Source organism: Aythya ferina, assembly GCF_964211825.1.
Source record: "Aythya ferina genome assembly, chromosome: Z".
NCBI classification, from domain to species: Eukaryota; Metazoa; Chordata; class Aves; order Anseriformes; family Anatidae; genus Aythya; species Aythya ferina.
Window position 1 is genome coordinate 34796678 of NC_140299.1, and position 27008 is coordinate 34823685.

A 27008-nucleotide genomic window follows, 5' to 3' on the forward strand; every position below is an offset into this window, starting at 1 on the left:
ACCCACAGTCCTATTGTAACATCCGAAGTGTTACTACTGACATTATGGCCATATAGTTCTTTAAAATCTTCCTGAAGACCTTCAGGAACCTTCAGAAGGGGGTGAATAGACTTGTCCTGGAAGTTAAAATGGGTTTGTTATTCACACAGTGGTTAAATTTGTGTATTGTAGTCAATATTCTAGGTGTTGCGCTCTTTGTTTTTCTTTAGAAGTTCTTTTTAGGAAAGTATTTCCAGGGGTTGAGAATATTAGTGTTTTTTTTTTTTTTTTCATTTTTTCTTCTTTGTTGGAGTATGAATTGAATTTTTCTAAAGCATGAGGACTAGAAAAAACAGCTTCCTCAAAAGTAGCAAGGGTCTGTAGGGTGTCTGCAGGGTCAACATTTTGTTTTCTCTCGTGTTAAAAAACTGCCCACAAACAAACTGTAATTTGAGTATTGAGGGGGGAGAAAAAGCTGAAATCCTCAACCTGGGATGATGAATAGGAATTGTCAAACAGGATTATTGCAAATGTTGTTTGTACTAAGATGGCCAGAAATCTTGCTCTTTGAAAGCTGCACTGTAGTGCCCTGTGTTATTTGAAATATGTCTACAGATTGTGTACAGAAGTTGTTTAATGACGTTTTTGTCCTGTGTTTATGTCCATCAGAATTAGAAAGAAGGTACTAGAGAGGAGAGAAGAAAGAATCATTGTGGATCGGGCTTGCAGGCAAGAAACTCTTGCCTATGAGATGGTAAGATTTCCCTGTCATCTCACAGGAGTTCAGTGCTGCCTAGCACAGCCAAAATCCGACTACTGGTTGCTTTTTTTTTTTTTCCCCATTACTCTGAACCTGTGTACACTGTAAATGTTTGCAGATCTGAATCTGCAGATCATGACTGAGATTAAAGACATTTTATGGAGAGATAACACAGGAACTCTTCTCTCGTTCTGTTGATACCAAACATGGTAAGGAGGAACTCCAGCCCCTTACCGCTGTATGAGTGCTTTTACTTGGCTGCCACTAAAGCATTGTGTAGGGTGTCAAGTGTACTGAGCATTGTATGAGCATACTGTAGAGCTAGACAAAATGCATAGCATTGTTGCTTGCGGAGTCCTGTGTTGATATCTAAGCTTTAATGTATAAATAGTTGTCAGCTGGTTTCTGTAGAGCTGAAAGAGGAAAACAGTAGAGGCGAAGTCCCTAGTTCTGAGCTTCATAACCCGTGTTTCTCAGCCATTCTGGTTTGCCGCCGTAGCTGGCTGTCTCTAATTGGCAAAAGTACCTCAGTTTCTCCAGAGCCGAGGAATAAAGGGAAATGTTTGAAACCACAGTTTTTCACTTTCCCGTGTTGAAGGAACAAGGCTGTTAATTCAGAAGGCTGCAGAAAGACAGTCGAAAACAAGTTACGGTTAGAAGAGTTTCTCAGACTTTCATCCAGGGATCATGGTATATAAGAATTTGCCAATATAATATCTATTTGTATCTTTTTTTTTATTCCAGGAGTCACATGCGATTGGAAAGAGGCCAGACAATCCAGTAGATCTAGTAGAAGAGGGAGAACTGATTTTAACTCTGAACATTTTCTATCCTGTCATATTTCAGAAGGTTGGTACTAAACCCTTTAAACTATATTCTAATACCTCTGCTTGGGTAATGTACTGCTTTCCCAAGCATTTAAAATCAGTGACACCACTGAGGAAGCATGATAAATTCTTCAGCTGTGGTAACTTCTCAAGGCTTTTACGGAATGTGTTTTTCCCTTTGGTACTGGTATACACAAAGATATTTCTACATAAAACTGGTAATTTCCATCTGTAAAAGAGGCTGAGGCAAGTTTAAATCTTAATCAGGAAGGTGTTGTGCTGTGTGCTGCTATTAAATACCTCAAGCTGTCAAGTCAAGAGCAGTTCTTATCCTGAAGTAGTTTTCACTTGAACCTTTTATGCTGTTTTCTTTGTAGCATAAAGATCACAAACCCTATCAGACAGTCCTTGTACTGGGCAGCCAGAAGCTTACTGAACTGAGAGACTCCATTTCCTGCGTCAGTGACCTCCAGATAGGTGGAGAGTTCAGCAGTCAGCCAGATCAAGCACCAGAGCACATCAGCAAGGTAAAACCTTCTGCTTGGAGCACTTACATGTAAGAACTTGGAAAGCATAGTAGGGAGGGGCTTGTTCATTGCTGTGTGTTTTTGGTTTTTTTTTTTTTTTTCTTGTCCCTTCAGTACTATATTTAGCTAGATTGGTTCTGAGTGGGGTTTGTGCCACAAGTAAATACTTCCTGGTGGCACTGCCAAGCTGACCTCCTACGTACATTTTTGATGGCATGTCAAGAGAAATGTCATTAGTGCTATTGCTGGAAAGTAGTAACCCTAACAGTGACTTCTTGTGGAGAGATGTCCATGTGGACTGTTTTTTACACTGAGCAATATTCTGAAACACCAGAGGTAATGGAAAACTAAAGATGGACTTTACATCTTTGAACACAACTCATAGAATCGTTAAGGTTGGAAAAGACCTCCAAGATCGTCTGGTCCAACCATCACCCTACCACCAATGTCACCCACTAAACCACGCCCTGGGTCCAGCACTGGGTCCAGCCTTTCCTTGAACACCTCCAGGGATGGTGACTCCACCACCTCCCTGGGCAACCCATTCCAATGCCTGACTGCTCTTTCTGAGAAGGAATGTCTCCTCATTTCCAACCTGAATCTCCCCTCATGCAACTCAAGGCCATACCCTCTAGTTATCTGCTAGAAGAGGCCGATCCCCAGCTCCCCACACCTTCCTTTCAGGTAGTTGTAGAGAGCAATAAAGTCTTCCCCGAGCTTCCTCATTTCCAGACTAAACACCCCCAGTTCCCTCAGCCGCTCCTCACAGGACGTGTGTTCGAGGCCCTTCACCAGCTTTGTAGCTCTTGTATGGACATGCTCCAGGCCCTCAATGTCCTTCTTGTAGTGAGGGGCCCAAAGCTGAACACAGCACTCAAGGTGCAGCCTCACCAGAGCAGAGTACAGGGGAACGATCACCTCCCTGGTCCTGATGGCTGCACTATTGCTGATACAAGCCAGGATGCCATTGGCCTTCTTGGCCACCTGGGCACACTGCCATTTCATGTTCAGGTGAGCATTGACCAGCACCCCCATGTCCTTTTCCTCTGCACAGCTTTCCAGCCACTCTGGCCCAAGCCTGTAGTGCTGCATGGGGTTGTTGTGGCCAAAGTGCAGGACCTGGCACTTAGCCATATTGAACCTCATCCCATTGGCCTCTGCCCATCAACCCAACCTGTCCAGGTCCCTTTGCAGAGCCTTCCTACCCTCCAGCAGATCAACACTTCCCCCCCAGCTTGGTGTCATCTACAAACTTACTGAGGGAGCGCTCAATTCCCTCATCCAAATCATCAATACAGATTTTAAAGAGGATGGGCCCCAACACTGACCTCTGGGGAACGCCACTGGTGACCGGTCACCAGCTGGATTCCACCCCATTCACCACCACTCTCTGGGCCCAGCCCTCCAGCCAATTTTTAGCCCAGTGAAGAGTGTCTCTGTCCAAGCCATGGGCTGCCAGCTTCTCCAGCAGAATACTGTGGGAGACCATGAGAAAGGCCTTGCTGAAGTCTAGGTAGACTACATCAGTGGCCTTTCCCTCATCCACCAGGCAGGTCACCTGGTTATAGAAGGAGATGAGGTTGGTCAGGCAGGACTTGGCTTTCATGAACCCATGCTGACTGGGCCTGATCCCCTGGGTGTCCTGTATACACTGTATGATTGCATTCAAGATGCCCTATTCCATCACCTTTGCTGGCACCAAGGTGAGGCTGACAGGCCTGTAGTTCCCCAGGTCCTCCTTCTCTATAGATGGGAGTCACATTAGCACATCTCCAGTCATCTGGGACCTCTGTGAATGACCATGACTGCTTGTAGGTGATGGAAAGTGGCCCACAGCCTCTGGGCAGTGTGTGCCAGTGCTCTGTCACTGTAAAATGTTTCTTGATGTACAGACAGAACCTCCTGTGTTTCAGTCGGTGCTTGTTACCTCTTACCCTGTCACCGGGCACCACTGAAAATAGCCTGGTTCCATCCTCTGTGTACCCATGGTGATGAGATTTCCTCTGAGCCTTCTACAGGCTGAGCAGTTCCAGTTCTCTCAGTATTTCCTCATATGAAAGATGCTTCAGTCCCTTTATCCTCACGGCCCTTCACTGGACTCTATCCAGTAGCTGTATCTATCTTTGCACTTCTCCTTGCGGAACTTCATCAGGTTCCTGACAGTCCTTTTCTCTAAGCTGTTGAGGTTCTTCTGCGTGGCAGCATGACCCTATGACTTATCAGCCAGCCCTTCAAGTTTTGTGTCATCTGCAGACCTGCAGAGGGTGTATTTCACCCTATTCTCTGGATCATTAGTGAAGGTGTTAAAAAGGACTGGACCCAATGTAGACCCCTGGGGTACACTGCTAGTTACTGGCTTCCAACTAGATTTTGTGCCACAGATCCCACCCTCTGGGCCCATCTGTTTGGCCAATGTTATAAATTAATAGTATAGCTTATTATCAAAGTAATATAATTTATATGATGTGTGATAATGCGTAATCTGAAGAGAAACCATAGTGAACTCTGTACGCTGGAACCTGCACATTCTGCATTCTGTGCAATCTGAAGAGAAACCACAGTGTACTCTGCATTCTGGAAACAGTATGCTCTGGTTTCTTGTCAGTTCGTATATTATCGTCTATTATATATTGCATAATTTATATTACATTGATAGTATATTATTTATAATACTGCTTGTATTGTACTGTTGTATATATAAAACTGAAAATTTTTGCACATTCCCATTTAAGACAACTGAAAGATGTCCTCCATCTTTTCAGTTATATAAATTAAGTAGAATAATCTTTCTACCTAGCTACTAAAGCAGTGGCTGATTGGTTCCGAGACTAGAGGGTAAACTCCCTTCCTGTGCATGCAGAGGAGTCATCTGAGACTAGCAAAGCATTCCTAGAAGACAGGGTTGAGATGTGGCGTCCTAACACAAATAACTTTTACAAAGTAAATGAATGCTACCATGCCTGGCCTCCCAGCAGGAGTTGTTTATGAGAGGTGTGCTTTGCTTCCATCTGTTTGTTTTCCTGAAGCATGACTAGGAATTGCAACAAACAGCGGAGTATAGGCTGAGTGCATGTCAGTAAAGTTGCATGATTACAACAAAATGTGTGTGTTTCTTCAGCAGGCAGGTAATCAGCTGTCATTGGGGTAGAATTATCTTCTTTTGGTCTAGAAAGAAAGTAGTAGCTATACTTACTAGAAGTGTGTTAGCTTTTCCAAATTCTTGACAGTTAGTAGGATCCTAGAAGCTAATTTAAATCATAGTGGCACTATGAGAAGCTACCAAAAAGAGGCTGTTGTATGCAAGGTAGCTGTTGATGCCAGCTTTGTCTTCTCTTGAAATGAAGTTGGGGTACATAAGCTGAGCAGAAAGATCAAGTTCCTGCTCTCATTGGTTAGGGAAACATCTGTAGCTGTTCAGCTGATGCAGAGGGCAGGAGACTTTCTGGATTTTGTTGGTGTAAGTAGGCAGAATTTATTTCATCTTGGGTTTTGTGATTTTACTCTTTGCATCTGTGCCATTTTAATTTTTTTGTAAACAAGCATTTGAGTCAAAGCAACATAAGGGGGGTGTTTAAAAAAACTAGTCAATATGGAGGTGCTTTATTCCACAGAACAAGGATCTTGATCTTTTGCGTGAGTATTATTATTATGAGTATCCCCTGGAGAAATGTGATGAGACATTCCTCCTTGCATGCTGAAGGATAATGCAAAGTCTGAGCAGAAGGAATGTGTGAGTCATATCTCTTGCTAGCGTTAATCAGGAAAGACCTGACTCAGATTCCCCAGAATCTTGACCTTTTGTCAAGGGAGATGGAAAACGGCTGCCTTCTGAAGCTTGGAGCAGCCTGTGCCCTTCAGTCTGTGCCCTTCAACCTCCCCTCATCTCTAACAATAAATGCAGTGCAAAGCTGGCCTTCTTCTGCAGCCCTAGGTCCAGGAAAGACTTGTTCCAAAAGAACTTGGAAGAACACAATTTAAATGTGATGGATAAAAAAGCACAGATTTTGTGGTCATCTCTCTGCTCAGACTGCTTGTTTGTATAAAGGCTGTTTTGAAACCAACAAAAGGAAATTACGGAAAAAGGAATTACAGAAAGCAGATGTGTGCTTTAATTAAGCAATTACTTTTTTCTTAGGTATCAATGATGTAAGTATTGAAATAAAAAGTATGTATGTTCTTCCCCATCTTACTTTTGTCTGTGTGTATATATAATGATATTCTATTCCATTTCTTTCTCCTATTGTAATAGCTTTATTAGTTACAAAACTACACACAGTTACTATTTTGTAGAAATAAAGTATGGATCTAACTTTAGTTTTGGGAAAGGACAGTTCTCTGAATACTGCTGTGCAAGCAGTCTGGATAGGTAAACATAACAATACTTAACTGTGTTATTCGAGTAGGATATTTTCTCCATATTTTGTTCCTTCTCAAGAACATGCATGCTGCAGGAGCTATTTTTATGGCTGGATATGACTTTACCTTAAATAGTTATATAGTTCTTCTGCAGAATTTGTTATGTATGTGTGGACAGCTCATAGGTTAGCTCAGTTTCTTGGGATGATTTGGAAAGTGACAATGCTTGCACTGCTGATATGAATGCCACAACTTGTTAATAGTATTTGATAGAGAAGGTTGGTACCAGGCATGCCTGTCTGCATGTGACAAACTTTGTAATTAAGGGAGCATTTTGAAGGAAGCTAGATTTTCTTCTGATCCCCCAGAGGTAAGGGGATTGGACCTTCCAAAATTGCATGTCTGTCTTGTTTATGTAGATGAGACTAGGGACTGCTCCTGTGTAGCTATCTTGTCTCTGTGTGTGTGTGCACATGCAGGCGACAGGATTGCAATTATTCTCTGTCATCCCAAGTGCTCCTTGTGATGTTTTGTGTTTTATAGAAATCCATAACTGCAATGATGGGGATAGGAATAAGAGAATTAAAATAACTTATATTGCCTTGAGAATAATATCAGCAGAACAACTGCATGAGCCGCCTTGTCAACATCTAAAACCGGAGCAAGGTTTATCTCAGTAATCTGTAGAATGAAATCTCTAAAAGTAATTTGGATACCTGAAGTGCTTGTTTTTTTTGACGTGTTCTTGTAATGTTGAAGGTGTTAAATATCTTGTAACACTAATGTAGACTTCTCTTTCTTTCTCAGGATCTCTACAAATCTGCTTTCTTTTATTTCGAAGGCATCTTTTATAATGATAAAAGATATCCAGAGTGCAGAGATCTGAGCAGGTACAGTATTCATAAACGTAGGCTATCAAAAACCTTAAAGGACGGGAAATTTACTAAATTTTTATTATGATTTGTGGTGTTTTTAAGACTGGAATGGTTAGTGTGTAAATCTAGAATGGACTTTTCATTTCTACTCATATCACTTATAAAAAGAAAGAATGCAGTTGTTTCTCACAAATTCTGTTTTGATGTGTTGGAATGCTGTGAAAGGGAAAACATTCTTTTTCAGTGCCCTCCTTAGTTGTGATGACCACCCAAAAGACTTGTCTGTGAGGTGGAAGATGGGTTAGAAGGACAGCAAGCTCAGCTGTGTGGGAATCAGTTGTTCTGCTCCATCTTGAAATTGTGCTGAATTTAACCATTTTCTGGTTTAACCATTTTATGGTTAAACCAGAAAAGAGACTGTTAGGAAAAGAAATGCAAGACAGCATTCCCAAAGTCTCGGGTATCTCTTATTTGGAACTATACATACCATTTAAGCTATATGCCGTTATTTTGAGGAAGTGGGGACTTAATGACACATTAGTGAGACTTAGGAGATTAAGTTGTTAGAATGGCATGGAAGAGCTTTGCGTTCGAACTGTGTTCCTGTTGTGCCAAACTTGGTATGTGATTTCAAATAAATTAATTATTTTGCTGCTGCTTCTCTTTCTGTCCATGAGCAACAATGATTTTTATGGAAAAGGCTGTGATGACATACACAGTTCATAGTGAATATATAGTTTATAGTGAAATGGCATGTATGTAGGAGTACACTGAAAATAATTGTAACAGTGACTAGTGCCCTTCCAATCCTAAACAGCTGTGCAGTTGTCAGCCTTGTTTCTTCTTGGGGAAAAAAATAAAAATAAAAAATGAAACCAACAGCTTTAAAACAAAGTCAAAGGAACAATGATGACCTGAGTAATTGGAATGCTTTAGAAGTGTCAGACTGCAAACGACCTGACCTGGATGGGGTGCCACCAGTAGTGTGCACTCTGACTAGACCTCCTCCTCATCAAGCTACCTGGTAGGGATTAAAATGCAGGTCTTCTACAAGAACAGTGCGCAGTTCTGCAGAGCTGTGTTACTGCTGTGAAGTTACCTCATTACAACCTGTTGTGAACTCTTTTCTTTTCAACCTGTTAAACTGTATCCCACTGAAGAGCATTGCATGTTCCCCGAAAAGTAAGGAAAAGGAGTATTCTTCCTTTCTGCATGTTTGCAGCTTATAGCCTTGCCATGCTGATGACCTTTCTATTTTCAGAACAGTCATTGAGTGGTCAGAAGCCCATGACAGAGGCTATGGAAATCTTCAGTCAGTTAAAATGGAGGACTACACATTTAATGATTTGTCCCTCAAAATTGGCTTTCCATACCTTTTCTGCCACCAAGGGAACTGTGAGCACGTCGTTATCATCACGGATATAAGGTAAGTTTCTGCTGTTTGGGAGTTGCCAGGCAATTAAAAGCAAGCCTTCAGTGGACAAACTTCAGACATTTAAGTGCTGAATATCTGTTAGACTAACTTGAAGATCACTCATGTGTCTTTCTGCAGGATTTATTTAAGATTTACTCCATATACCACCTTAGAAAGGAGGAAAGTGGTCTCCCTTGCATCTTTTTGTAATAGTTTGTTCTGCATAAAAAATCTGGTTTCTTACTAGCATGACATGACTTGCAATATGGGAGGAATGGCGCCCACAGTGAAGAGCCTTTTCTATGCAAAGCCAGTGCATGCCAAATTTACAAAATAATTCTGGAGCACTGGGCAGCACACTGCGGATAGCAGTTCTGGCTACAGTCAACTAGACTTGGCAGTTTAGACTTAGTGCCAGGCAGCAGAAACTGAAAAGGGGATGGAGGAATGGAAATAGTGGGGTGACATGGATGGGCAAAGCACAGGAGGGAGAAGGTGACAGTGGCTGTGAACTGGCAACCACATCAGGAATAGAACTGTTATGTATGCTCTGCTCAACATATAAAGGGTAGAGAGAGCACTCCTCTGAGTGTCTGTAGATCATTTTTTCCTCCTAGAAGCCTGATATATCTAAGTATTGTTAACAAACGATATCTCTCAGAGGAATACAACCCAAAGAAGGGTCTGGATGTCACACGATGATGATCTCAGGGTTGTGAACCTCTGAATATTCTTCTAGTTATGCTTGTGCCTGTTAGTCTACACAGGAGGTGTAAGCTTTAAACTGTAACTTTGAATTATTTGCTTGAATGACTAGAGTAAATGGTCTGAGAATTTCTGAGTTAGTAACACAAACTAAATTTACTTCTGATGATAAAAGCCACAGGTGGTGCAACGAGCAGTCTCATCTGAATACAGATGGAGACTTGGAGAAATGCTAAGCAGAAGTAAAGTCATAGTTTGTACTGGAATTGAAGTCCTGCATCCATGCTTATGTACAGATCAGCTCCAACGTGTCTGAGTTTTTATTGTATTTTGAGTATTTATTTATTTCCTTCAAGGCTTATTCATCATGATGATTGCCTGGACAGGAACTTCTATCCCTTGTTAATCAAGAAACACTGGTTATGTACCAGAAAATGCTTTGTATGCAAAATGTATACAGCCAGGTATGCTACATAATTTATCTTTTTAAGGTGTCTTCTTAAACAAATCTTCATAGATGTTTTTACTAACTTTCCAAAAATAATCAGAGCTCTGTATGTTTTTGGTACATGATGTGAATAATCTCCATCCAAAAATCCGTAAGTGCTCTGAGATTCTATATTTCAGGCAGGTGTCCCTTGAAAAGGCTTCCTGTAGGTGTAGTCATTGGGAGGAGATGATTCAGGATGATCAAAGAATTGTAATGGTGCAGAGGTTAATTCTTTGGCTCAGGTTCTTTTGCATACATACAGCTGGGCTCTTGATCGTTTACTTACTTTTGAAAATCTCAGTGTTGGGGGAGTACGATGCATTTTTACCTTACGACAAAAGATGCGAGATATAAATTCTCTTACAGAGCTTTTGTTAAATCCAGCATTTAAGTCTGACTTCAGTGTATACAAATCTGGAGATTTTCAGAAGAAGAGGGCATGTAGCTCCCCCATGGATAAACTTCAGACCTCTGCCTGAAAGCTCTGTACTGTGCTGGTGCATTTGAAGGAACTTCTTGTGATGCACAGATTTTCTTCAGATAAAAGAGCAGAACGTGAACTTGCTACTGCAGGGTTTAGTGCTGTTTTCTTAGACATGAGAAAGCCTTTCAGTAATCATGGTAGAAAGTTCTCTCAAGGAGTTCTGAGCACTAAACTAGGCTCCTTGGTTTTATAGACCTGAATGGTTTCTTTACAAAAACCCTTACTGCCTCCCTTATGTTCCCTGCACCCTCCCCTGCCCCCTCTCCCCCCAACAAGCTTAAACTCTGCCCCTGTTTGACACCAGAGCTGTGTTCTGTTACCTTGCTAGTTTGGCCTTAGATTTTGCCTGGAATTAGGCAAAGAGCCAATTTTCCATCATGACAGGAGCCTCTTCTAGTGTTCCTAGCAGAGCCCCCAGAATGCCTTCACAAGTGGCTATAATCTGTGAGGCATTTGGCCAGAACGGGGGGTGGAGCCAAAGGGTCAGTTTGGGGGAAAGATGGGATAGGGAGGGCATTACCAGAGGTGATGTAAATGCATTAAATTAAAACGAGGATTAAGCACTAAGCTTAAGTGGGGAGATGCTAAACCATGGATGCCAGAGCTGCTTTGGCTGTCTGTCCTGTATGTTGTAATCTGTGCAGATAGCATCTTTAATCACCAGAGGCCTTGAGCTGTCAGGGTTACCATAAATTAATTGCTCGGTGACATGACAGCCCCTCCTTGTCCTGGCAGCTGTGTTCATGTTATTTTTTGTGTTCGCTGGGGTGTGCAGCAGTCCTTCCTTGCCCTGTCTGCATCACCCAGGCCTTTCTTGCAGACTTGTAAATGGATTTGGTTATTCCAAGAGTAGTTCGAGGTCAGTCGTGTGCATGCTCTGTGTCGAGGTTTCTCGCTGTAAGGTAAAACAGATTTATCTTTTATGACCTAAATGGCCAGAGGCTGGACAGAAGATTCCTCACTCATTTTTTGTTGTTGTTGTGCACTGTGTGAGCTCCACGGGTCTGAGGGTTCCACAGGACATGCAGTGGTAGCAGTGGCAGATGTCAGCTGGGATTGACACAGAATAGTCAGAGGGGTTAGGAAATGGCTGTAGGCATGGGATGGTAAAAACACAATATACATAGTTCCTGTTCAGTGTAACTGTACTGATGTTTGTTGATGCCATCCCCACCTCTGAGTGAAACATTGAGATGTTTGTCGTGTGTTTGGCTTGCATGGAAAACACTTGTGTTTTGCAACTTGCAGGTGGGTAACCAACAATGACAGTCTGGCACCAGAGGATCCTTGTTTCTTCTGTGACGTTTGTTTTCGAATGCTCCACTATGATGCAGAAGGCAGTAAACTGGGGGAGTTTCTTGCATATCCTTATGTCGATCCTGGGATTTTCAACTAAAGCTTGCGTGATTCAGTGGACTACATCGATCAATCTGTTGCTCTAGCTGCTAAAACCACCAAACAACTTGAGCGTTGAGCGTACTATAGGATTTTTGGTTAAACTTTTAACTCTTCTGAGGATGAAGGAGCTCTTTGCACTTGAAATCTTTTTTGGTATACCTTTACATTCACAGAGAATAAGTAAGCATGGAAAAATATGCTCAGGTGTGTATTTTAATACAGTACATTTTTAATATGCTTTTACTACAGTACAGTAGTTTGGAGATTAGACTCTCAAAATCTGGATGTTTTGAAGAGATAATACCCTGAGAATGCCCATGTAAAAGCTGCTAGGGTTTTTGTTTGTTTTTGTTTGGGAAATCTTTTGCATCCAACACTGTTAACTTCAAGGGTGACAAAATGGTCTTTGGGCATCTTACCTGGAAAACTGGCAGTTGTCATCTCTGAACAAGGTTGGAAATTGGTGTGTTGAATTTGCTGGGACAAGGATGCTCCCTGGGAGACAGCTCATAGTGCTGGTTATCTTCTAGGTCTTTCCATCAAAAAGAGAGTGCTTGTATCCGTAAGCTCCTGCTGTCCTTGCATGTTGATGCTGAGAGCTTGTTTTTTGAAGAGGACACCACATTTTGCCAACTAATGAACTGTAGTCTGCCTTTCAAATAACTCGATTAACTATGTTTACAGTGTATGTAGTTGTAAATGTTCAAAATCAGTGTCTGTTGTGCAATTTTTTATATTTTCGTTGTTTCTATTAAAATGTGAGCAATTTGTACTTACTAGTCTTGTGTGAAGTTGAAACTCTGCTTGCCGAGGCAGAATATACCTATTTAGTGTCTTGCTTTTTAAATTTTTAATGTGGAATTCAGGGGATTTCAGTGGAGATCTGGCTGTTTAGGAAAGCTAGTCATGCTTTTAGGAAAGCTAGTAAAGTAACTGCTTTTCTTTTGAAAGTTTCAGCCAGCTCCTAGGAAAATCTCCTTCTGGTTGGTGTAAAAGACTGCCTCTTCTGATAACCTGCATACAGTAATGTATTGGATGAACTGAACTGCTGTTCGGATCCTATGGCCTGAATTATGCACGTGCTTGCTTGATTATCGTGGATGCCTTGAAACTCTATCACGCAGATACCTGGCTGCTTTCCAGTGGCGCACTAGTTTGTGTGAATGTAAACCAGTGGTTTTTTAGGACCAAAAAAAGGAGGTGACCCTTTGTTTGTCTTCAAAGTCAGCCCACTGTTGGCCTGTTCATTTTTAAAATGGAGTAGTGAACCTAGCCCTGCTGTCAGGTGTTAGGGAAGTGTTATGGTTTGATAGTTCTTATCCTGCAGGAATCTGCGGAAGAAGAACTGCCCTGCCCTCAACACCGCCCCAAGTCAACCTGTTAGGGCACAACTGCTTTGCCGTGCTGTAACAGCTGGTTTGAAATCCCCTGCAATACACTCCTGGCTGCAACTTCTGTGTTTTTTTTTTCCCTCATCTTCATCTTTTCCCTAACCCTGTCCTCTGTCAGCCGCCTTCTGATAACACGCCAGCTTCCCAGTCCTCTTCAGTATTGGAGCTGAGATCGCGTAGCTTTAGAAATTCTATCACCTGCCTATTGTTTCGTTCTTTGATGTCTTCTTATGGTGAATTTTAAGGAGGCAATCTGTAAATTTTTGTGCTTGTGTAGTCTTAACTTGTTTTTCGGTTTTGCTTTTCTTTAGCAGTAGTGTGGTGGTATCACACTGATGGGCAGCTAAGCTACACCACACTGCTCTCACTCCCCATCCTCAGAAGGTCAGAGGGAGAAAATATGATGAAAAAAAGAAAGCTTGTGGGTTGAGATAAGGACAGGACGATTGCTCACCAACTATCATCATGGGCAAAACAGACTCAGCATAAGGGAGATTAGTGTAATATGTTGCCTATTAATAACAGACTAGAGCAGTGAGAAGCTAAAACCAAACTAAAAACGCCTTCCCCACATCCACCCTCTTCCACCTCCTCCCCCCAAGGGGTCGAGGGGAGCAGGAGAATGGGGGCTGCGGTCAGTCCCTGTCGCTTCGTCTCCTCTGCTGCTTCATGGTCACTCTGCCCCTGCTCCCCACGGGATGCCGTCCTTCCCGAACTGAGCCTGCGGGGGCTGCCCACAGGCAGCAGCTCTCCAAGCACTGCTCCCACATGGCTCTGTACCACGGGGTCCATCCATCCCCCAGGAGCAAACTGCTCCAGCACGGGTCCCCCATTGGCGGCAGCTCCCCCCAGACCCCTGCTCCTGCGTGGGCTCCTCTCCACGGGCTGCAGCTCCGACCCGGGGCCTGCTCCTGCGGGGGCTCTCCATGGGCCGCAGCCTCCTCCAGGCCACATCCACCTGCTCCACTGGGGGCTCCTCCACAGGCTGCAGCGTGGAGATCTGCTCCATGTGGGACCCATGGGCTGCAGGGGGACAGCCTGCTCCACCAGGGGCCTCTCCACGGGATGCTGTTGTATTTTTTTTCCCCCCTTTTCTAAGTATGTTACCAGAGAGGCACAGATTGCTCCCTGGCTCGGCTCTGTCCAGCAGCAGGTCCCTTTTGTAGCCAGCTGGAGGTGGCTCTTACCTGGCAGCTTCTGGACTCTTCTGGCACCACAGTGTGTATTTTTATTTTATTTATTCTTTTAAAAGAAGCAACAGGAAGAGGATTATGTGAATTTATTCTTTCATTAAACTAATTCTGCCTCAGTATAATTGTTTTCCACCTAACCTATTTACCTTCTTTCCAGTAAAAAGTTACAGTCAAATTGGTTACAACAGCAGTTTTCTTGGCAGGTTAAGAAATTTTGTTAGGGCCAGTCCCATACTTCTAATAAGGAATGAGAATCTGGCCACAGTCTGGGTGCAAGAAGTGAGTGCATCTATGCTGAACTGCAAAATGGAGAACTCATAGTAGAAGTTACAGTGTGGTGTGTTCTGGTCCTATTTGATATTCAGTTTTATCTTAAATGACAAAACAAAAAGGTTACCTTAATCATAGTTTTTAAAGATGCTTTTAATTCCCAGGTGGTGTCACAGGACAGCTGGTTGTGACCTTAATTTAATGTTTGTGAGTGATTCCTCTGAGTGAAATCCAACATCAGACCCAGCTGCTTATTCATAATTAAATTGCTGTGACACCAGCTGGATAGTTGTGTTTTGGCTAATTGTTAAATGTTCTTAGAACGTAAGTGATCACAACTTCAAAGTACGTTTATTATTTCACAATGAAAAATGAGAAAATAATTATTTGTAATAATTCTGTCTATGTGTTTGTTTTTTATGTTTTTTTTTTTTTTTAAAGCAAGACAATCAGTTTGTTTCTTACAAATTCCTTATTGTGTTAAATTAGGTGCAAAGGTATGGATGGAATTTGGATATGTTCAGAATTAAATTCAAATGAAATTTTAATAGTCCTGCCTGCTAACATGTGAAGGCTTATGCCTGCACTTACCAGGGGAAGCAAAAAGGCTAGAGAATTAAAAACAGCAGTTGAGTCCAGGCATGACTGTGTATTAATAGCATTAAAGATTAGTATGATCTTGCTTTTTATCCACCTTTTTAAAACTTTCTTTTTTCAATCTGTTTGCATAGACAAATTTTTATCTTAAGGGAAAAATACAGAAAACTTTCTTCTTTAACTTTACAGTTCATTTCAGACTTAAAAGCATGGAGTCACCACACTAAATACTAAGCTAGAAAGCATTCCTAAATAAAGGGCATTAATCTGAATTTCTGTTTGCCTTTTTGCTTTGATCTTTTTAAAGACTTAGTGATTGGCAGTGTGAACCTTTACAACTCAGTTGAAACTTCCAAAAGGTCTTGGAGGTTCTCTCCTAAAGTTTTTGCTTTGCTAGCGAGGTGACGACGCAGGATGCTGTCCTCATGGTGAGGAGGGAAGAAGTCCCTCTGATTTTACTGTGGGTGTGAAATACAGAAGCAAAATGTAGCGTGTGTAGACAGCGTCACTGTCCAGTGCTAGCAGAGCGCTTGTAACATCAGCACAGCGGCCCCCTGTGCACCTGGAAGAACAAGCAACTCAACGTGACTGTGCAGTGCTTTAAGTTACAGTAAACTTGACTCTGGAACAAGACTCTAGGACGCTGTGTCAGGTGAGGTTTAGGCTGGGTATTAGGAAAGGTTTCTTCACTAAAAGGGTTGTGCAGCATTGGAAGAGGCTGCCCAGCAAAGTAGCTGAGCCAGCATCCCTGGAGGTCTTCAAAAGCCGTGTAGGTGCTGCTCTGTGGATGGAGAGGTGCTGCTGTCAGAACCAGCTCTGCTCTCAGTTACGTGCATTGGTTGTGTCTCTCCTGCAAAAGGGATGAGCCTTATTACTCAGGAGACTTAAGGAGTTGGACAGCCTAGTCGTCACCTCTCAGAAATACTTGTAAAGGGGCACAACTCACAGAAAGCTACTCAGAATACTTAAACACCCTGGGAAGTGAGATAATCATTCTAGAATCAATGAGATTCTGTAAATTCATGTTACGTCTGGTTTGTAGGTGGGCAATAAACTCAAGCAGCTGAGTAGGTAGCAGTGGACGTGTTACTTGCAGCAGCATACAGCTGGTAGCGCTCCGTCTCGGTTACCCTCTGGAAGTGGTGGCATGGTAGACCCTTCGTATCTTCAGCAGTTGTGAAGCACAGATGAGCGTTAGCTCATCGACATTATTTCCTAACATGTGTGAAAACAAGGTGGATTTGGCATAGTTGTGAAATACAGTGCCTTTTTTTTTTTTTTTTTTTTTTTTGGTGAAATGGTTATGATACAAAGGAATGATCAAAATCAGGAAGTGCCTGTGTGGGAATTCCTGTTTATTTTGGGTTAATGTATTTCTATAAAGACTTTTGAGGGTGACAATCTAAGTTATTTTAGTTTTCCAAGGCAATAAATACATCCTGTGATGGCTTGTAGAAATACACAAATTCTGACCTGCAGCAGCTACCTGTGCTTGGAAGCTGAAGTACAACGCTGTTGTCTTTTGACCTACCTCTAGGGCCTTGTCAGTTTGCCCCCTTTTCCCCAGTCTGTCACTAAGTACTAAAGATCATTGAAAGTTAAGATCTACAGCAGCTAAACATTGTGACCGTCTACTAAAAGCAACTTCATGCTGGGACCTGCCATGGCTGTTGAAGACTGTACCTTAAATCAAACCTGCAACATCAAGATCTGAAAGGTATTCGGTTTTGTTATACCAAAACCTTCCATTTTGTTAGACAAATGCATACCCATTCTGCCCATGAGAAGCTTTGCAAGCAGTTTAAGCATTTAGTTCTGAGACTCCTTGCATGTTTATACCTTTCCTTCAGGAAGGAGATTCCTGTGCTCAAAATCACACAATTGTTGCAACCTAAGACTTCTTTCCATGCTGAGGTTTAACTTGCAGTAATCACGTAAGTGGATTCTGCTCTGTAAATACAGGCTTCAATATTTAATCATTAACCTTTCTAAAGGCCTGCAGCTTGAGACTTTAATTTCCCAAGACAGCAAGCTTCTTACTATAAAATACTGTTGTAATTGAGTGCAGTGCAGTGTAGCTGCAGCAGTATTAAGTGTAAGTCCTGCAAGTTTGTATTTAAAACTCTTGTACAAGGTAATTAGCAGGATAAAGGCCTGAACAACATACTCTGCATTAGCTAGTGTGATACTATGATTCAGCTCTAAAAGTTTACTTTCTCAAGCTTAAAAAATAATCATGTTTTATTACATGTGAAGTGGTCGAGGCACACAACAGCGTATCAGTCAGTCTTTTAATCAGCGTGCATCCAGGAGGCTTTACAGTTTGTAGTGTGGAATAATGTTTTAAAACCTGCTTGGATGACTAGTGATAGATGATAACAGCGGGATTTTGTCTATTAGATGTAGTTATATACCACAGATCTTTGCTGCTTTCCTCCCTCATCCCCAAGGCTTTCAGCGTCTGGGTCTATTGACAAACTCCATGAAACATACCAAAGAAAAAAAGCACTAGGCCTTACAGTTAACACTTGAGGGCTGACACCATTCTTGGAGTATGCAAGTAGAGGAAGAGTGCGGAACCTCATTTATTAGGAACATCTTTACTGTTTATTTATTTGTTTCAACAAGAAGTAATTTACTAGCATGCATCTCAGGATGGAGGCCTTACCCCAGGCACTCTTCACATCTCTCTCTGTTAAGACAGCTGTGAAGAGAGCAGCTGCTCACAACTTAAGGCAGGAAGGTTGAAGGGAAACGGTACCATTCTGTAAGTACACACTGAAGCACAAATAATCTTTTTGTTAAGGTCACTACAGATGCATGCTTCTATCCATTGACAGTAAGAAGGCAAAAGTGGTGTAATAAAGAATGTTGGGGTAAAAATATCCTTGCATCTACAAAACTTGCAACAGATCAGTATAGTGAATATCTTTATAAGGCATGCAGGGTATTCTGATACTGTGGATTCAGCTGTACAAATGCATAAAACAGACTGCATAAATTCAACTGCGGGTGAGCAATGTGGCTGAACGCAGACACATTCTGTTGGATCCTCCACATTAACTGTTACCTGGCCTAGTCGTAATATTACAGAGTAATGAAACCTTAAATATTTGTAACAGATTCTAGTAAGGTCAACATACAGAAGCAGGAAGAGCATCCAGGTGTACCACTGTGTAAGTGGGCAGGTAAGCGGTGGTCAAACTACTTCAGACAGGCATTAGCAGCTAACCATGTATATAGTAACTTCATGTTGCACATGCAGTCTCTGAAGAAGTAGCATATTTTGCAGAAAAAGACAAAGCAAATGTTCTTTTTTTTTATGGCAGATTCTGGCAAAGTTACATCACAATAGTAAAAGCTAGTGCAAACTACACAGTAGACCTTGGACTGCTTGTGAATCGAGTATAAGCTAAAGTGTGCCTCCGGTCACTATTGAGATTTTGTTATTACTTAAAGCATGCAAGTGGAGAGATGAGGAGGCTAAGACTGTGATCCTGAATTAAGATCAATGTATGCAGTTCAGTTTTCTATCCTATTAGAAAGGAAAAGGCAAGGTGGTAGTGCTAGGAAGAAACAATTTTCTCTCAAGAATTAGGAGATGCAGAGTAATAACTGTGAGTAAGGGAAGACTTCAGTGCAAGGAAGCATTATTATTAAGACAAATCTGTCACAGTTCAGATTAGGGAAAACAGGGAAACCTGAAGCCAGTGTTTCAAGTTACTATAACGTCAACTAGTTTGCATTTGCAACTTCACCATAGTGCCTGGTGAAGCTGCTTTTTTTCCTGTTACTGAATGTTACTGAATAGCTGGCTGTTTGGCACTACTGTATGAGCAGAACTGCAAACAAAGATAAGAAATGCCAATTTATTGAACTTTCAGTGGGGAAAAATAACTCATTTTATGTATAAGCAGAGATAAACTAAACAGCAGCAACAAAAGGGGTGGGCTGACTGAAGCAACCATGGCAATTCATAGGCATGTGAGCAAGAAATAATTTGATTTTTCACTATGACGTACTATAGTGCTTTGGTCATAGTAGAGTACTAAAAATTCTTCCTGGTTTATAGGTGCTTCTGACCCCATTGAGAAGCAGTGGTCTCCAGCAGGCTCAAATCATGTTTTTCTGGTGCTTCCTTGAAGGCAAGACAATACAAGGTGATACAAACACCTGGAACACTGTCATCTTCTCTGGGAGTACCCAAAGAAGATTCTTAGAACTATTAAAATTAATTTCTAACCTGGCCGTCCTCTGTCAAATACCCTTTTCTGTTCACAAACAAGGTCTTCCTAGGTCTGATGTTAGACAAAGTAAGTGTTTGAAGATGTGTTTCTTAGGGAAACACATAGGAATTGTTTGAAGAAGTGTTTTTCAAGAAGCTTACACGTCTCATTCCCCTTCATGCCTTTAGGAATTTTTCATAAGGAGTTCACTGTAATTCATTTTTATTTTTTTTTAATTCAGGTTAAAAATCCCCAAGTTCATGCCAAGACAAAGCTCTCAACACTGAAATAGTACTAAAATGAAGTATATGTAGTTCTTAGGACTGTTTTAGTTTTTATTAAGAACCAGTCTCTCTTTAGCACTTAAAATTCTTTTATTTTAGAAATTGTTCAAGACTGTTTTCCAACCAGTGTGCATCAGCAGCTTTGGTGAAAACACCAGGTATCTTTCTAGCATACTTATCATACCAAATGCATACCATGAAGTCACATTGCAGTAAATTGGCACAATAAGTTTTGCAAGAACAAACTTAGCTTGTTTAAGAAAGTGATTAAGTAAACTCACACGTAAACATTTTAACTATAAAAATGCTGCTTCCAGCTCCTACAAAACACAGTGAAAAGACATCCCCACGAGAGTTGAAAAACTATGCACAGAGGTAAGTATCATAGGAAGAGATTTTATACAAATGAAGCAATTAGGCAGTTAAAAGTATTTACACTTTTTCCTGCTATTAACTAGACAAACATACAGTAGTCAGAGAAAAATATACTACAACTCTAAGTCTTGTAACATATAAGCATTTTTTCTCTAAATGGAATTTTAGTCTTTTGAAATGTGTTACCTGTTAATACTGGACAAAACTATTGGCAAAAGTGTTTAAATACTTTTAAACCAAGATTAAAGGGGGTTTAATTCCACAAAATTTAACTTCAAAATACTATGCTTATAAAATTATTTAAACTTTCAGCAGTGTATAGATTTCAAATGTAAAACTTAGCAATCCTCTTCAATCCCCTTTATAAAAAGACTCCAGTGGTGTCATTTGTTTTTGAAGGCAGACTCTTTTGCTGTTTTTTCAAGCTCTCTCTTCGCCACATGTCCTAGAAATATAATAAAATAACATTAATGACAATGTAAAAGCACTGAAGGGAGTCTTACTCCCGATGAATGTTTTTACACAGACTAGAGTTAAATGATACTGATACGCATTCAGCAGTGGAGAAGTCTGGAGAACTGAGGCAGGAGAACAGATGCCACCTGTTAGCTTTCTCTCCTAAGTGGACTACCCCCAAACACTAGATGAAGCCAGCAGTGACTGTCACCACATGACCATGTGCGTCCGGACATGAGTGGCAGTCATTCAGAGGTTGGTTTCTGTTCCGTTCAGGTCATCCTCCCAGTCTGCTGCTAGTAATGTCAACTCAAGTGGAAAAGCACTCTGGCTTTTTTCCTGTGTGGAATATGCTTATTTCACCTAACTATAACACTTTTCTTTGTAGCCACAAATAATGCACTGTGTTCAAAACACTAAGTAACCTCAGGAAGCAATAGAAATCTCTACCAGCTGAGAACAGAAAGTACAAATAACTACAGAAGTATTAGACAATTTCTGTCTTGAAAATTTCTGAATTACCTTTTCAGAAGGGCAGTTAATATGTCTTGCCTCTAAGTAACAAAGGGAGTAAAATTCCCTTTGTTCCCTTACGTTCTGGAAGTAAAATTCCAGAATGTAATAGGTAGCTCTGCACTTGAGAAGTTTACAAATCATTTGCTTAGATTCAGCAGTGGAAACTGTAAGAACAGTTTTTAACATTCATGACTTTTTCACAGTCATTTTGCTTACCAATTGCTCGCTTGCAAAAACCAGAGCACCAGAAATAAATATATAAATATATGTATTAAAAAAAATACTGACTGTAAGGAATTTTACATGATGGAGAGACATCAGTCTGTAGCTTGCTTGAATTTAAACAGGTATGTGGATAGATTACTTAACTTATATCTGTTAGCAAGCAATGAATATAAAACAACTTGCAAAACCTCTTATGAACGGATGCTAAGTCCAGAGAAACTGCTCCCAAACAGCTGTACAAGGTTTTATATGGCGTGGAGCTGATTTCCTTGTTTAGCTAGGTCAGAAAAAGTGCTGGAGAGTGTAGAGTTCAAGGCCACACCAAACACCACAAACACATAAAAAGATAAATGTTTATTAGCATAAGATGACACTCCCACCTAGTTCCTTCATGGACTATATATTTACAAGTTTTACACACACAATCACAATTATTGAAATGTTAAAAATATAAATTACATTGCCTAAAAGTGGCTTATTTGAGACTGTTTATATTCACCTGCCTGTTGTAGGCATGTCATTTATGTATCTGGAGCATCCACCTTAGGTTTCTTTTCACCAATGTCCACTACAGTGTCATGCATGCACCCAAATGTTCTTAAACTTTTTCTTTTAATAGTAAATATAAAGGGAAATTTGACTGAGGTTTTCTTTTTCCCACTGGAAAATTTGTGTTAGGTTATGCAGAAAAGAAGAAAGGAGCAGGCCATGAAAAATGCCTTAGTCAACCAGTTAAGTTGTTTATTTTTAAATACTTAGACCAATATATTTAATGCTGATCTCCTTTGCTGTGGATTTCAAGTAGCTCGGGTGTTGCACTTTATTAGTACTGTACTGTGTTTTCACCACATCTCCCGTTTAAGGAATGTGCTATGCTCTGTAACTCATGCTGGTAATCTACACTCATGCCTTAATTATGCTCCCTTAACATACTTGTTGAAGGCAGATGAGGGTCTGGCATCCTCACCACTGGCTGAAAATTCCCAAGTGTCATTTCTGAAAGTTCAATAGTAAGAAATAGTAATTCTAAGGCTACCTCCCAGCAAAAATCAAATTCATAGTCATCTTAAGGTGTTTTGTTTTTTTTTTTAAGCTTCCCCTACTGTAAATAATGGTTAATATACACACCCTCTTAATTTGTTATGCAGCCAAAAGAATGCCATGCAACTCTGGCATACAGTCCTCCTGGACTGTATGAAGATGGTAATGAAAGGAAAGCCTGCAGTAATACATACTGCTGGACAAAAAGAATCACTCAACACAAGAGCAGAACTGCTCAGAAAAAAAACAAATTGGTATTCCAACCAACCAGTTTTGCTCAAGGATAATTTTAGACCCTTCCCTCATTTTTCACTAAATTCTGTTACATATTCCTCATGTTCTACAAGAGATTCATTGCTTACGTTTTTATTATTTTTTATTTATTTTTACAAAATTGCATTTTCAGCAAGACCAAGGTTTAAATACTACCTTTAAGCATTCATATGCATGTTTGGAAAACATAAATGCATCAACCTCTGGCATTATTATATACCATCACATTTTATAGAGTTCTAAAATTTCACAGGTGTAAGTTCTAGTCTGCAGTTAATCTGCATTTGGGCGATACCAGAATTATAATTACAGAACACTAGTTGAAGTAGTTTGGCTATTGATCAGGATAAATTGATTTTTTTTTTTTTTTTTTTTTTGAAAAAGAACTTGACAAATCCTATTAGTTTCTGTAAAATTTGGTTCAGACATCATTTGCTTTAAGTAGTCTAAAATACAGTGGAAAGCATGTACTCTGCCCTACCTCCCTACATGCTGTTTTTCTCCTAAAAAGACATCTTTTTTTTAATTTTTACTTCCTTCACTGCTGTAGTGGAAATTATTTTTAAAATGCTCATTTAAAATCTTAAAAAAAAAAAAGTATGCCATTATTATTCTCTGAATTATTCTCTGAAGTTGAGAAAAAAGGCACCTGTAAAGAAAACAGTAACTCAACACGATTAAGTAACTTCAGTCTATTCATGTTCTGTTTATATCACTTTACTGTAACAAAACAAATCTTTAATTCATTAAAGTTACTAACTCACTTTTTCTTACTCCCAACTTCTGGCTTGTCTTTGTTTTCATCAGTGTTGTCTCCATTGTGTTGTGATTGGGTGGTGTCTTGAGTTTCAGACCCTCCATTCAGAACTTTTGAACCTTTACAATGAAAGGGCAGGTGAAGAAAAAAAAAGTACAGTAGGCAAAAAGAACCGTGCTATAAGAAACCCCAAATAATGTTACAAATAATGTTAACTCCAACAATATGTTTTCCCATCATCTTGATGCTTAGCAGCTGAAATATCACAAAAAGCAAGAACTGATAGTGTTTTAACTTCTGAAAATTCAATGTACTGAGCCTCATCCCGTAATTTTCATGACGGGAAATTAAAACATTTCTCAAGATTTCAGGTTCCTCTTGTTTTTGCCAGGCTACAAATAATAGGACTAATGCATACCTATATCCTGAGCAGTAAGAGACTGAGCATGCATGAGTGTGTATGCATTCTGAGCATGAATCACTTGATTATGAATTCTGTTCACCACTCTAAGCCAGATGGACAGTTCAAGAGACCCCACCTGGCATCCTGTGTTCAGCTCTGGGTCCCTGACACGTGGCTTTGGCTGGGACAGAGTTGATTTTTTTTTCACAGAAGTTTGTATTAAGCTATGATTTGGATTTTTGATGAAAATAGGTGTGCTAACACACGTGTGTTTTTAGTTGCTGCAGAGCAGTGCTCACACAGAGCCAAGGCCTTTCCAGCTCCTCATGCTGCCCTGCCAGTGAGGAGCCTGGGGGTGCTCCAGGAGGGGACACAGCCAGGACAGCTGGCCCAGGCTGGCCAGAGGTGTCCCACACCCATGTGGCGTCATGCTCAGCAACAACAGCTGGGGTAAGGGAGGAGAAGAGGAGGGGGGGACATTCAGAGTGATGGCATTTGTCTTCCCAAGAAGCCATTCCACGTGCTGAGCCCTCCTTTCCTGGAAGTGGCTGAACACTTGCCTGCTGTGGGAAGTGGCGAATGGATTCCTGGTTTGTCTTTGCTTGCATACGCGGCTTTTGCTTTGTTTGGTGAGCTGTCCTTATCTCAGCCCATGAGTTCCCGCACTTTCACCTCTCTGATTCTCTCCCCCATCCCACCTGGGGACAGTGAGCAAGCGGCTGTGTGGGGCTGAGCTGCCTGCTGGGGTTAAACCACAACAGGCCCCTGACACAAGAAGGACATGGTCCTGTTGGAGTGAGTCCAGAGGAGGGCCATGAGGATGATCAGAGGGCTGGAGAGCACCTCTCCTACAAAGGCTGATGGAGTTTGAGTTGTTCAGCCTGAAGAGAAGGCTACAGGGAGAAACCTTACAGCATCCTTCCAGTACCTAAAGGGGACTACAGAAGAGCTGGGGAGGGGCTCTTTGTCAGTGTGTGCAGTGATGGGACAAGGGGGAATGGCTTTAAACTTTGAAGAGGGTAGATTTAGCTTAGATACAAGGTGGAAATTCTTTGCTATTTGGGTGGTGAGGCACTGGAACAGGTTGTCCAGAGGAGCTGTAGATGCCCCATTTTTTCATTTTGCTTTTGTTTCCAGTATTTTTTTCCCTATTAGAACAGAGTAGAATAATCCTCAAGTTGAATCAGTTTTACACATGACACAACTGATGAGCAATCTTGCTATCCATATCTCAACCCACAAACCTCATCTCATCTTACTTTCGCCTCCTGTCTTGCTGAGAAAAGGGAATGAGAGCTGTGTGGTGGGCACCCAGCCGTCAGCCAAGGTCAGCCTACCGCCCTGTGCCTGTCACGGGGCTGGGGAAAGATCTGTGTGGAGCCCCCACTACATCAGACATACTTCTCTTGCAATAAACGGCAGGATTTCAAGGTCATCTTTCTTCCTTAGTAGTTGCAAATACAACTACAGTTATTCTGAATCCTTGGCATCCTCAGTCACCTCAGTTACAGTTACTTGCTTTTTTCCAGATCCAAGTGATAGAAGTTTCATTTTTGATTACATAGTTTTGCTCCCAGGATTCAAGTTCAAATTAAATTCAGCTTTTTTCCAATACTTGTGGGCATCAAGAACCTACATAATTTTAATGAATGGGTAGAACTCTGTCAAGGATTTAAGTTTCATTGTAACCCAGCTTCCCAATGTCTCTCTCATTTTGTCCTATTTCAAAACACAAATAAGACTCTTTACTGCATTTCACTCCTTTAAGTTACTGAAGAGCCTCGTTGCCACAGGAGGCTTTCAATGTTGTCTAATACTTTTATAAGCACTCAGAATTAATCTGGAATAGTACTGCTTTATGCTAAGGCATAAAGGCTTCTTCTGCCTTCATGACAACTACTTCTTTATTATTAGACTGAACTATGCTACTAAGTAGTATGTAAGTGGTTAAAAGCTGCTGCTACATATAGTAGCATGCATGACATAGGAAGAGGCTGGTAAAAAGCAAGGTGGAAACCAAAAACAATGAAGGCACCAAAAAGCTCCTTGAAGAATGGAAGTAGGATGTCATTCTATCTAAAGCTTGATGTTTTTTTTTTCCCCACAAAGTAATGGAGCTAAAAGATTTACTAAGTAAAAAATGCTGAATTAATTTCTTGCAAAAGCCCTTACACTCACATAGTAAAGGCAAAATAACCGTGGAAAACAGTCATAAGTTTTACCAATGCATTTTAAACTTAGTTACAGGAGCATTATCCTTGACTATTTCAGATATGCAAAGGTATAAATGGTATATAAATGGTATGCGAAGGTATAGATTAGTCGAATTCATACATCAAGCGTTTCTGGAAGCTGGCTCAGAAGTGGGTGGAGACTAAGTCTTTTATATTACAAGAAATAAAAACCGCAATGATTTACCTGTTTGGTCCTTTTCTTTTTCCATTTTTTTGTTACTTCCTTTCTTCCACTGTTCTTTGGTTTTATTGGCTTCCTCGTGCTGCTTCTGCTCAGCAAGTGATTTATTTAGAACTTGGGAAAGAACAGAGTCTCCTTCCCCAACCAGAAACATGGTCTTGAACTTGTTATAAAGCATAGTAGATTTCTCCACGATAACTTGGCTAACTTTGAATTTCCGTATCTGAAATTGAAGTGATAAAATAGGCGGTTCCAATTCTGCATGTAAATACCTATGTAATTTCATCAAATGGTAGATGAAATTCTTAAGTTAACATGAAATATCTTAGTATTCTCACTCTCCGAAGGGATAAATAACACCCATGTAAAATTAAGAACACAGTATTTTGAATAACATTGCTGATCTCACCTTCTTGAGAGTTAGAATCATCTCTGTATGTTTCTGAGCTTGTTGCATTGTGATTTGAAGGGATGCAAGCTCATCAAGAGCCTCAATACACCTGTTCACATCCTGTAGATAAACAAGAAGTTAGTTTGATGACTTCACTTAAATGTTAATACTCCTTAAATAGCCATATTGAATTCATTTCCACACTTGATGATACATTCCTAAAATGTCCTTAATTTGATGATGTACTTCATTTTATAACAATCTATACAATCCATACAAACACATACCAAGAGGTACACGTTATTTGAATGACATAAAATAAAAAACAAAAACCAAGAAGCAACTTCATACCTTCATTATACCAACCCAAGCTTTCTGCT

The 27008-nt window shown here is 40.7% G+C and overlaps 2 protein-coding genes across 6 annotated transcripts in view; one reads left to right on the top strand and one right to left on the bottom strand.

Moving 5' to 3' along the window:
- Positions 1 to 20526, top strand: part of SNAPC3 (small nuclear RNA activating complex polypeptide 3) — a 30361-nt gene extending 9835 nt beyond the window's left edge. Inside the window, exons 3-10 of one of the 3 annotated variants that reach the window (XR_014687381.1) lie at positions 649 to 733; positions 1484 to 1588; positions 1944 to 2093; positions 7257 to 7339; positions 8586 to 8750; positions 9800 to 9907; positions 11666 to 12019; positions 12346 to 12587. Coding sequence is in view for 2 of the 3 variants with exons in the window: in XM_084504872.1 (XP_084360998.1) it covers positions 649 to 733; positions 1484 to 1588; positions 1944 to 2093; positions 7257 to 7339; positions 8586 to 8750; positions 9800 to 9907; positions 11666 to 11813 (844 nt within the window). In the remaining variant the exon portion in view is untranslated. Of the gene's footprint in view, positions 1 to 648; positions 734 to 1483; positions 1589 to 1943; positions 2094 to 7256; positions 7340 to 8585; positions 8751 to 9799; positions 9908 to 11665; positions 12588 to 19338 lie in introns of those variants that run through there. The other 2 variants (XM_084504873.1, XM_084504872.1) reach the window with 2 other exon arrangements.
- Positions 19848 to 27008, bottom strand: part of PSIP1 (PC4 and SRSF1 interacting protein 1) — a 36690-nt gene continuing 29529 nt past the window's right edge. For all 3 annotated transcript variants that reach the window (XM_084504860.1, XM_084504861.1, XM_084504859.1), the window contains 4 exons: positions 26647 to 26748; positions 26241 to 26460; positions 23427 to 23538; positions 19848 to 20596 (listed from right to left, as the gene is read on the bottom strand). In XM_084504860.1, coding sequence (XP_084360986.1) covers positions 20572 to 20596; positions 23427 to 23538; positions 26241 to 26460; positions 26647 to 26748 — 459 coding nt within the window. In that variant the 3' untranslated portion in view covers positions 19848 to 20571. The remainder of the gene's footprint in view (positions 20597 to 23426; positions 23539 to 26240; positions 26461 to 26646; positions 26749 to 27008) is intronic.